Source organism: Halyomorpha halys, unplaced genomic scaffold (genome assembly GCF_000696795.3).
Source record: "Halyomorpha halys isolate HHAL.00 unplaced genomic scaffold, Hhal_1.1 Scaffold243.1, whole genome shotgun sequence".
NCBI lineage: Eukaryota > Metazoa > Arthropoda > Insecta > Hemiptera > Pentatomidae > Halyomorpha > Halyomorpha halys.
The window spans coordinates 746,440-759,177 of NW_027106548.1; the positions used below are offsets into that span (position 1 = coordinate 746,440).

At 31.0% G+C, this 12,738-nt stretch overlaps 1 protein-coding gene across 4 annotated transcripts in view; it reads right to left on the minus strand.

Annotated features, from left to right (window-relative positions):
* The window catches only part of LOC106680121 (dehydrogenase/reductase SDR family member 11), a 29,163-nt gene that overhangs the window by 8,211 nt on the left and 8,214 nt on the right, over positions 1–12,738 (minus strand). The window contains exons 4-7 of one of the 4 annotated variants that reach the window (XM_014419624.3): positions 10,480–10,609; positions 8,631–8,777; positions 6,631–6,719; positions 5,926–6,062 (exon numbers count right to left, since the gene is read on the minus strand). In XM_014419624.3, coding sequence (XP_014275110.1) covers positions 6,672–6,719; positions 8,631–8,777; positions 10,480–10,609 — 325 coding nt within the window. In that variant the 3' untranslated portion in view covers positions 5,926–6,062; positions 6,631–6,671. Of the gene's footprint in view, positions 1–165; positions 326–2,555; positions 2,769–5,925; positions 6,063–6,548; positions 6,720–8,630; positions 8,778–10,479; positions 10,610–12,738 lie in introns of those variants that run through there. The other 3 variants (XM_014419623.3, XM_014419622.3, XM_067044892.1) reach the window with 3 other exon arrangements.

Here is a 12,738-nt window from a genome sequence, read left to right on the forward strand (position 1 = left end):
TGATTGTAACTATATGTTAATTGTAAACTGTTGATTGTAACTATATGTTAATTGTAAACTGTTGATTGGAAATATTTAAATATGGAAGCAGTGCAACTAATTATTTATGTTTAAAATTAGTTTTTGTTTTTGTAATAATGAAGAATGAAGCTAAGTTTATAATACCTAAGAGACTTGCTTTGTACGCAGCTCCAGCGTTGTTAACCAGAACATGACAAGGCCCAATTTTTTCTTCAATATTCTTGAATAAGTTCACAAGTTCTTGATCATTGGTAATATCACAAGGCAAAGGATATATCCTGCCTTTATATTGATTAGCAAGTTCCTGGAAATAAATATTTTTATTATTACTAATGTATAGTAATGTATATTACTAATGTAACATTAATATAATAATTTATTTAAAGGATTTAGTTAACTTAAAAAAATAATTAATTGACTTATTACTTAATTATAATGTCTTAATTTGAAAAAAGTTGTGTTGCAAGACTTCTATTTAAAATCTTTAGTTTAACATGTTAAATGGAGAAATATTTCCTTTTTTTTTAACATTATAACATTTAACATGGTTGAGAGTCTGTTAGTAGGTCTGGTAAATGGAGAATGACCTTACGCAACAGAAGGCTGAGCTCCACACCATTTTGTCTGCTGTCGTTTTGATAGCTTAGTTTCTCATAATTCGTCTTTGGTTTGTGTTGTTTTTGTTTTGGGTGCTTTTAAATTATAATAAAGTAATGGATGAAAATTATAACAAAGTAATGGAAAGAAACTATTGGAGATTTAATTATCTCAAAAAGATTACAAGGTTACAAAACAAGTTTCCCAGAAACTCCGCTAGCAGCTCTTCTGCATATAACGTGGATGTTAAATTGGGATACTCATAATCTTATACTTAAAATATTTAGCATGTTAAAACTTTATACATGAATACTCCTATTGTAGACATAAACTACCTGCTGTGATTACATATCCAGAACAATAATGATGCAATTGTAAAATGTTTAAGTTGACTTTATTGCGCTGGCGGCCCCAAAATGCATTTACTAAATGTTTTTTAATCGGAATAATTGTACTTAAAAATTCGCCACGGAAGGAATTTCGTAATTACAATTATGTCGATTTACAAAAATCTAATAAATACATTTTTGAGCCCACCAACAAAATAAAGTTAATTTTATAATTGCAGGATCCACAGTTAAGGATTTATAAGTGAAAATACAAAAAGAAAGGACTAAAATCTTGTTACTTCATCTAACTAATAAGCTGCTTAGTATGGGTGTACCAAGGGCGGACCCAGGATCGAGCCTCAAAGGGGGGCAAGCCTTAGTCAATCAGGTTGTGACATTTCAGCGCGGAAAAGGGGAATGAAACTAAAATTATATATATTTATATTAGGGGTTTTTATTATGATGAGCATTAGCTTGAAAAAAAAAATTCAATTTTTATTAAATTAATAATTTTTTTCACTTCTAGGAGGGGCAGCTGCCCCCTGACAGGTACGCCCTGTTAGCAAACAGTGTAGTTTTAGGACAGTCAGAAACGCGTTTTTTTAGACCCATAAATAATACTATATCTCAGTTTTAGATAATATTTGAAAAAAAAAACAAACTCGTTTTGTGGTTTTTGATTGTTTACAACTTACTACATGGCCGAATAAATAAGATATGGTACTAATTTGACGTATAATTTAGCACTGTTTTGTTTGTTATGCCATAAATTTTTAGCTAGGATACACTTTTTAGGAGTTATAGGCGAAAAAAGAGACCAGATTTGTTACTTTATTAAATTAATTTTAATTTTAGGATCTCCAGAATTCTGTTTCCGAGTTAAGTATCATCAAAAATAATTTTTTTAATTAATTGGAGATGTATATTTTATGTACCAGGCTTCTTTACTAGCAGTTGAGTATTGAAAATATAACTAAAAGTATCGACACAGCCAGGTAATCGATCTTCCACTGTCAATCAGGTAAAATTCTAATACTGAATCTACACGTTTGCCACTTACCACAAATCCAAGACTTTTAAGGTGCCTGTACACGTTTGCACAAACAATGGCAAATTGGCACATGCGCAAGTTAATTATTCAATCTAAAGTTTAGGGAAATTCTTTAGTTCATTAAAACATATACAGCACAAATATTCATCTGTTGGCAGTTCTAAAACAGTGCTAAATGAAGGCAGTGTCGATGCAGCACAAGCGTCCTTTGATCTGTGGCCGAAAACCGGCACCCAAATGCAGGCCAATTTGTACCAGCCAATCAAAATAGGCTATCCACAGGCTTGCTATTGTCTGAATTTTCCCTTGTCAGGCAAACGTGTAGAGGCACCTTAAAAGTCTTGGATTTGTGGTAAGTGGCAAACGTGTAGATTCAGTATTAGAATTTTACCTGATTGACAGTGGAAGATCGATTACCTGGCTGTGTCGATACTTTTAGTTATATTTTCAATACTCAACTGCTAGTAAAGAAGCCTGGTACATAAAATATACATCTCCAATTAATTAAAAAAATTATATATATATATATTTATATTTGTTTGCAATCTGCTACCTACTTGCAACTTCTCCCGCCTCCTGGCCACAGCCACAACTCTCATTCCCTCCTCAGCCAGCTTGGCCGCTACAGCCCTCCCGATCCCAGAACTGGCTCCCGTTACCACGGCGACCTTGTCCTTCCACTGCTCCATCGTTTCTGTTCCACTACATCGTAGTTTAGTTCCCCTTCCATGATGTATGGCTTGTCCCACTCGCATTTCCTACCTACCATTCAATTTGACATTGAGAGCTTCCCACTAATTTCGGGTAAATACAGCCCATACTTCCGATCTAGTTTGAGTACATGGAGACATACAGTGAACGACTTGTTTCCAAACATTTTTAAATCCTTTTTTTGGAAAGTTTTTTATATCGTTTATTTGACAATGATATTCCCCCTGATTTTAGTTCATTTTTTTTTTTTTTTTTTTTTTTACAAAATTGCTATTTAGTCTCTAAAATTTAATTTTTTTCCCCCACCATTATTATTTAGGCATGACGTCGTTTTGACTTAAACGTAAGCTAGGCTTATCTACTCAGTGTGTTATTTTAGTTTATTTTTTTAGTTCTCTTTGTTATTTAAGAAATTATTTGTTATGAGTTATGTTCTTTATCGTTCTTGTGTAGTAGCTAATTGCAAAAATACGACTATAAAGGCTCCACTAATGTTGTTTATCCAGTGCCAAAAGATGCCAAAACTAGAAACATTTGGTTTAAGCTGGATAGAAGAGATCAAAAATTATTGTCTATTCTAAATTATAGATTATATTTTTGTGAAGATCACTTATATACTCTGGTATAATGCAAGATACAAATTTTAAGTTCTTTAGAGGTTATATTTATTCCGAAAGACTACTGAAAGTAACCAAAAACCTAATGATTTTGTCGATATGGATTGCCGTAATATGTTCGATAAAAAATAATGGGTTCAGTAAAAAAATAATAATGAAACCAGTCTGCAGACCATATAGATTTGATTGTCAATTTGATATAACATGGTTGTTCACACCATCTGAGCCTCAATCTGAAGGAAGATAGATGTTCACACCACCTGAGCCTCGTTCTGATTGTCAATCTGATGGAATAGATGTTCACACCACCTGAGCATCGATCTGATTGTCAATCTGAAGGAAGACAGATTTTCACATCATCTGAATCTCGATCTGAATGTCAATCTGAAGGAAGATAGATGTTCACACCACCTGAACCTCGATTTGATGGAAGATAGATTTTCACATCACCAGAGCCTCGATCTGATTGTCAATCTGAAGGAAGATGTTCAAACCACCTGAGCCTCAATCTGACTTCAGTAGAGGCTTAACATAATTTGGAAGACAGTTTAGCTGGGACAGTTCCGTGTTCTTATTGTTTAATACACAACCTCAAACAATAACAGTATTAGGAAAATTATTAGAAACTGAGCATCAGCAATACATGTAGCACTTTTATTAAATAAACTGCAATTTAGAATATACTTAGACTGATGTTTTAACATAACTCTGTAGAACAGAAATCCGTGTTTATTGTAAATATTTTTGCTAACCTTAAAGCATCAACGACCATATTCCATAGTTGTTTTAGAAAAAATATGAAGATTATTTTAATAAAAAATAGGTAATAATTTAAAAACAGCTAAAAAATGTGAATCATTAAATCAGTGTTGTTTGTTTATGTGTAAATGACTCAAAAATAAAACCATCATGGTGGCTAGTGTTTTCCTTCTGTTGGTATACAGACAAAAACCTTAGTTTTTAAAACTAATATTAAAAATTAATCCTGTATCTATATTAATTAAAACATATATGATAGGTTTTTTGAATTGGCTGACAATTATTTTATATAACTATATATTTTTTTCTATGTCTTCAAATACCTTATTAGACATTTGATGCCCAAAGGAATTCATTTAATAACCATATGACAGCAAATGATAGTTTATATGATTTTGGTGTCAGCAACAGTTTAATATTACTTTCATCTTCGTTGTGCAACTTGAGCTCAATTTACTGATAAAAGAGAAGCTTAAGGGTTTGTTTGGGAATTATAAAATTATATCATGACTAGTTATTTAATTATGTTTCATCTCCAGGCTCAGATTTAGGATTGTTGGAAAATTATCGATATTTTATACAGTTTTTATTCGATATTTAACATTGACTACAGAAGACCAACAGTCTCCAAAAACAATTAAATTAATAAAATGAAACAATTTTATTAGATATATCGATACCAAGTTATAGAAGAACAATATTTTCTCCAAAAAGAATTAAATAAAAAACATGAAGTGGTTTTATTAAATCTATAGTGATATTTTTAATATTGAACTTTGACTATCAAACACTGATATTTTCTCCAAATATAATTAAATAAAAAATTAAGCAATACCTGAAATAAAGTAGTTTTTTTAACCTTTAGGCACGCATCTCTCTATTATATAAAGAAGTTTTTAACAATCATTATGTGATGTTTTATTTTACATATTATCACTATGTAATATTTTATTTTACATATTATCACTATTATAAGGTGGAATACTAAAAAAGGGTAGTCAAACATTAGAATAAAAAATATGTGTAAATTACAGTTATACAATTTGAGCAACCACTCGTACAATTAAATAGTTGTATAATTTGTAAAATGGAGGTTGGTCACCTTTAGGCAGGCAGGGGGGTGGGTAACCCCCTAGTTTAATATAGAAAAAATTAAACATGCTTTTTTTTATATAAACGTTTCTTTAAAATAACAAATAAAAAAATGTGTGATTTGAAAAAGAAAATGTGGACTAAAAAATATACTTATATGAAAAATATGTAAAAAAAAAAAAAGTGGTCTAAAATTGCAAGAATTATTCTTAGAAAGCATATATATCTATATTGATGTTGCGGCAAAAAATATTTGAGAATATAATAATCCCGTCCCTGCGGATAATATTTTTTAAAATGAAAATGTTCACCAGTTTGCTAGGTATTATTTATTATGAAATCAATTTTTTCAAGTATTTAATATATTTTTCTCTACTCTTTAGCAATATTTCTTTTTAATAATAAATGCTAATATATGTTTTATATAATTCATTCAATTTCAGCAGTTTTCAGAAAATTACTTTTAATAATATTTCTGGTGGAAAAATTTAACATCTTTCTATTACAACAGTATGGAAGATATATAAAAATATAACATTTAAATGCTGCACTTAAGCATTCATTGAATACTAAATTGAAGAACCAATATTGAAAATAATAAGAATCTTAGTTCTCCAGGATCATAGCTCATTATTTTCATACCTACCTTTTTATATATTTTTATTAATACTTATTATATTTTTATAGGTAATGTTGGAAAAAATTAAACATACATTATCAAGCCCTTATGTGAAATCTCATTAACTTCCCTTGATACAGTAGCAGCAGGAAGTAAAATAAAGCAAGAATGCCTGGATAACACAAAGATGAATCTTATGAAGCAAATCCTAAGTCCTTTCAATTTCATCTCAAGTCCTGCAGATAGCTCTCGGTAGACCAAGCAACCTTTTGGAATTGGGCAAAAACAAGAGAAGATAATAGGAACTAGCAGTATTTTTATGTTGCATTAACTTAAAATTAACAATAAAAATTGTTTAAATAGGGAGATTTAGAAAGCACATCAACAAAATAAATATTCTCGTAAGAGATAAGAAACAAAATGGACTGAAGAAAGGAAGGGACTGTACAGGAATGAAATACTTATGAAAAAAGAAAGAATTTATAATTGGGTGACCTCAGCTGGCCTGTTTTTTTTTTTTTTTTGTTTAAACAGCATCTTAAAAGTTTTAAATACAATGATTAATAATGTAGCATTTTAATTTCAGTTAATGCAAAGTAAAAATAAGCTATTACATAAGAAGGTATAGAATTGGCCAAATTGTCAGGCAGAGGTATTTGTGACTTTACATCGATTTCTTTCTTCACTCAAACACAGGTAATTGTAAATTTAATTATGTATCTTTATTTATTCATCAGGAATAATTAAATGAACAGGTGTAATTTATTTTTATTTATGAAACTATAATACGTATTGAAATTAGAAGCAGCAATAAAAAATTTAAAAGAAATTTACAGTGTAATTATGGCACAATTGTAGTAGTAAGCATATTCATGTTAAGCCATTACTTTTTCTCCCAATGGTCGTACGACCAAATCAGCAATCTGAAAAAAAAAAAATCTTGCAATTATTTATTCAAATTAAGAGAAATCAAATAAGGTGTTAATTAAAATAAAATTTATCAATACCAACTTAAAATTGTTTACTTAGTTATTTATTACTTATTTTTTTGATAATGGTTTTGTTAACTGTTAATGATATAAATTTTTCAGGATCTTGATGCTCAGTCAATAATAGAACAACTAAATTGAGGCAACATTTCAAGATTTTATTGCTCTTATAGTCATACCCTTAGTAAAAAAAATAATAATAATTTTAATGAATATAGAATTTTCTTGACTAATTATTAAACATTAAAATGTACATAATACAAATCAAGATTTATGAATAGAAACATTACTTACAATTGTTTTCCAATGGGTCTATTTAACATTACTACTGTTCACTAAAACTTTTGGAATATTACTCATCAAAAGCAAATTGAAGAAAATTAAAAAATTTGAGCTCAACATGTGAGCTGGGCCCGCTATCAGACAGTTTGATATACGAGGGTGGTGTGAAAAGCTCTCGGAATGTACTAGAAAGAAGTGTCTTACGTTGGTGGAACTGCTTTTATTTTTCAACATAGTCTCCCTGCAGACTAATGCATTTGGTCCAGCAATGTTCCAATGCCTTGATCCATCTCGAAAATGAGATTCCTCCTGGCTGGCAAAATACCTCTCCAATTCGGCTATCAGTTCTTCCGTTCACCTAGGAAAATTTTTTAGTTTGGGGAAGAGATGAAAGTCTGATGGTGCCAAATCAGGTGAATAAGGTGGATGTAGCAACAATTTGTACCTCAGTTCATGAAGTTTTGCCATGGCAATAGCAATAGTGTGGCATTGTCCTGATGAAAGATGACTTTTTTCCTTGCCAAACCAGGCCTTTTTTCACCTATCATTTCCTATAGTTGGTCTAGGAGGTTTGCATAGTATTGTCCCATTTGCATTTCAGAAAAATGAGGCCATGACCTTTCCAGCCGAACGTACTGCCTTTGCTTTCTTTGGTGGTGGTGACTCAGCATGTTTCCACTGCTGTTTTGTCTCTCGGGTATAGTAGTGGACCCAAGTTTCATCTGTAGTCATAAACCGGCACAAAAAATCTTGTTGGTTGCGCCCAAGACGGTTTAGATTTTGTTCGAACATTTTCAATCTGGTGCGTTTATGGTCCAATGTCAAGAGCCGTGGCATCCATCTTGTGGATAATTTTTTCATTCCCGATTCTTCGGTTAAAATGTGATATACCCATTCAGATGGCATCCCTACAACTTCAGCAATCTCACGCACTTTCAGTCGGCGAACCTCCATGACCACTTTTGCGATAAATTCTGGGGTCATAGCACTTTTTGGCCGTCCACTATGCAGATCATCATCTAAGCTCTACCGACAAAATTTGACTCACTGGTCTACTTGGCAACAGTTGAATATGAAGGTACAGAGTCCTCCAGTGTGTTCTGAAAGTCGGCATGAATTTCCTTTGCTTTTATACCTTTCTTTAGAAAGTACTTAATCACTGCTCAAATCTCAGTTTTTTCCATTGTCACAAATCACTAAGCATAAAACAACAACAAAGAGTCGTCATTATCACTCATGCCACTTATTCACTCACAAAGTATGTGTGATTATTGTGCAGAAACCTCACTGATTCTGAGAACTTTTCAACCCACCCTCTTAGATAGACATGAAGAGGTTATATAAACAATTGAATCGTAACATTATAGTGTTATCAATCAAACTCACAGTTCTTTAATGAAACAATTTGATGGTTTATTATGAATAAAATAAACTCTTTTAAATGTCAGTAAAGAATTAATACACAAAGACTTATGTAAAGATCTGGCAGATTGCAGTATTGTGATATTTCAACTGAAAATCAAAAAGATTAATTTCTAATTAATTAATATAATAAAAACTTACATGTGTAGAATGAGGTGTGCTAAGGAGGGTTACCGTAGCATCAGCAATGGCATTCGGTTTGAGCACAGGATAACCACCAGCTGTATAAAAGTCTCCCCAACCTCCAACATCGAAAATTTCAGTTTCCACCACACCTGGGCATATTGTCTGAAATTTATCAAGGTAAGAATGCAGTTTAAATGATATTTCACTATGCGCTTCCACAAAATAAAAACAAATAAATTTATACAAAGGTGTAGTCAATGTTTCATGTAATCTCTGGAGTTGACCATTTTACAAAAACTGAATAAGATAAAAAGTTAAATAAAATGTGTAATACTCCTCAATTGGTAAAAAATGGGCATAGTTCTCTTTACTTCCAAGGTACAAAAATATAAAAAATATATTTATAGCTGACCATATTACTTAAAATATAAGAAGATGGTCAGGGTTGTAGTCAAAACAGAACAAATAGATTTTAACTATTTAATGCCAGACGTTTCGCCCCAATTTACTGGGCTGTTAAAAGCGATAGGTTAAATAGACCAAAAAGATACATTGTCTGTTTAATCTATCGCTCCGAACAGCCCTGATGAAGCCCTGCAAAGTGGGGCGAAATATCGGACATTAAATAGTTAAAAATTATTTGCTCTTTTTTTGACCGCAACCCTGACTATCTTATATTATTAAAAAAAATCTTCATTAATTTATATTTTAATAAAAACAATTACTTTATGAATAGCAAATTGAATCACCAAACTAATCAATAATGATAATATTCTTGATTTATTCTGAGAAAAGTTCCTTCAGAATAATATATACCTAGTAATAATAAATTGAAATAAAAAAAAATTAACAAAAAGGGAAAAGTGAATGATGTTTATATATGTATAACATTTAAATGAATATTATAGAAATCCTATAAAGTTTTGTATTAAATGTGAAAAAATAAAATAAGAAGCTAAGAAGAATGAAACAAATAAAATCAAACTATCTATCATATCATAAATCAAAAGTACCATATCATATCATAAATAAAACACCTGACTTCTAACAAAATAAAATCGAAAAACAAAAACAAATATGAACTAAAGAAAATTAAAAAGAAAGAGCTATTACCTTTATTTATATCCTTATTTACAAGTTCAACAATTATAATAAAAATATCCATTTTACTCTCGATGTGTTTATTTTCTTATACTCCATTCCAGCATTTTGGCCATTCTTGCCATTCTCAACGATAACTTATTTTATATATGTACAAACTTATTTTATATATTACAATGTACTACAAAACTGAGAGTTTTAAAGAATGTATTGTCGATAAAGTGAGCGGTAAGGTTATAATTGAAAAATATTAGAAAAAGAAAATTAGATAGATAAGAAATAGGTTGATAAACTAAAATATAATGTGAAAATGCAGAATAGCGTGCAACTTTTTAAAAACATTGTAGCTGTGATATTAAAATAAGTTATCCTTAAGAAATACCGAAATGTAAGAGAGCATTAAGAGGAAAATAAACATGTTGAGACTATATGGATATTTTTATTATAATTGATAAAAAAAAATAAAACAGTCCAACATGAATTCAAATTATATATTCTTATCTAAATTTTTGTTTTAATTTTAAAAATTAACAACATTCAATGTAAAAAAATAAAATTATGCTAAAAAGGTAGGCAAAGAAATAAATCTTAGAAATTATAAAATATGACGCACCTTCTAATAATAATAAAATAAAATGAAGCAAATAATAGTACAGAAACCATATTGGTATAGTAACCATATTAATATAGTAAGCATACTAGTACTGTAACCATACTAGTATATTAATATTGGTATGGAACTTATTTTCACACAATTACTTACAGATACTTTAATTGCAGACTTTTGTTCAGCTAGCTCCATTCGGGTGCCTTCAGTTATTACACGTACCGCATGTTTTGTTGCGTTATAAACATGCTTTCCTATTCCCTCTGGCATGCCATGTGAAGAGATACTGTGGAATTGAAAACAAACATATTGTTTATTTAAGAATATCAGTTCAAATGGCAAAAACAAGTAAAAGAATCCTGTAATTGGTGAATATTATTGAATGCATTAGATAAAAGACTGTTATCTGCTGGTAACCAAATTAATTATAACCCCTAGGAGCAGCAGCTAGAGCTATCACAACCCAACCTAACAACCCCCCACGCACCTTGGGGCTTAGAAAAAAAAACCCATAATTAATTCATAATGGATTAACTTATTTTCAAAGAGATAGAAAGTAAATCTACATTCTTGAAGAAGTTTGTCGGGGGGTGCGGTCAGCAAAGAACAACATAAATAAACAAAACCATATTTATTTATTTTATGCCAACGTTTTTATTAAATTTTTATTATTTCCACATAAAATAAATAAATATGGTTTTGTCTATTTATGTTGTTCTTTGCTGACCGCACCCCCCGACAAACTTCTTCAAGCATTAATCTACGGTCAACTATCTACACCTCAATGTAAATCTACATTAATCAGTGAATCAAATCTTTCTACCAGTGATTTTGTTTTATTTTAATTACCACTGCCTTATCATTTCTGACATACTGGCGAATTATCTAAACATAACTAAGCTATTCAACTATGGTGGGGGGTCAAGTTTTTAGTATGTGAACTTGCTACAAATAAAAGTCAACCCTCCTGGCCGGATTTAATGAGTGACGCCTCAACTCTCTAGGCCATAAAGGGTCCACTATTTTGGTATTTAAAACTGTGTTGAGATTTCACAAAATCCACTTTGGGTCACTCTGTTTTCCTTAATACCTTTGAGCTTTAATGACTACAGATACTCCTCCACTGTCTCTTAAAACTTGCCATTCATATAAAGTATCTAGTTTGACTCAAATGGTCAACAAATTGGCAAAATTCGATATTGTCTCAATTATATTGACTGTGTAAGGGCCCCTTAAGCTTTTATTTATAAATTTAATGATTATTTTCATTTTCTGTCTCCAGGCCAAGATGAAAACACAGTAAGGTGTCATTAAATACATTAAGTATTTTAATATTGTGACTCACCCAACTATACTGACACTTATCAGGGTAGGCAAACAAATTTAGTTTAAAAATATTTTAATTAAATTGAGGGAAGAGTTCTCTCTAAAAAGGTACTGACATTTAGAGGCTAACTTTATAAGGCTAAGAAAAAACCCTCTCACCTTTGACTCAATTAATGTATTTTCAGTTTTGGCACAGAGCTTAGAGCTTTTGTTAAGGATTAAGGACTGATTCAAACCATTGCACCAAGGAGTCCTTCCATACTCCCTGATCTGATGGTGGGCTTAGAAATATTCTTTACTTTCATGAGATAGTTTTTAAAGAATTTCCTTTCTAAAATATATTTTAAACATTTTTGTGTTCAATTATTTTACTTAGGTTACAAAATAGGTTTAGTTCTAAGCAAAGAAGAATCTAAATTTAGCTTTTATTAAATATTTTGTAGGATTAAAAATTGTTTCAGGTACACACACTCGATGAAATAAAAACTGAGGCAATATTGAGAATGGAAATACCAGCAATAAAAAAAAACATTTATTTATTGAAATATAATGCGTGTACACCTGTGGCACTATATTTTTAGGCTAAGTAGAAAATTTTTGTTTTTACTTTTTTATTGTGACCAAAATTTAGTAAATAAAATGGGTTAATGTTATGAAATAACAATATTAATTGAGAAATACATTATATAAAATGTTGCTGTAAAACTGTTTACTTGTATTGGGAGAGTAAGGCGAATGAGCACCTTCCAGCTATTTCTTTTAAAGATTACATCTTTTGGGTTTAAGGTGAATGGGTTATAGACCCATTGCCACCCAGTCAGTTGAAGGGGCTGCCTCCTCAGAGCACTCTGACTAGCTCGAGATCATATTGGTCGACTTTAGCCTACTTCATCAGTCTACCAAGCCCACTGAGGTTTATCATGGAGTGAAAGAAGACATTGATCTACAGGACTGGAACACCTGGCAAAAGCTTTGGGTAGAGGCCAAGACTCACATCAGGCTATAGCACCAGGAAATGGAATGTTAACAGGGTAAATGGAGGGATGGCAAAATGGAATGCTAACAGGGTAAATGGAGGGATGGCAAAAT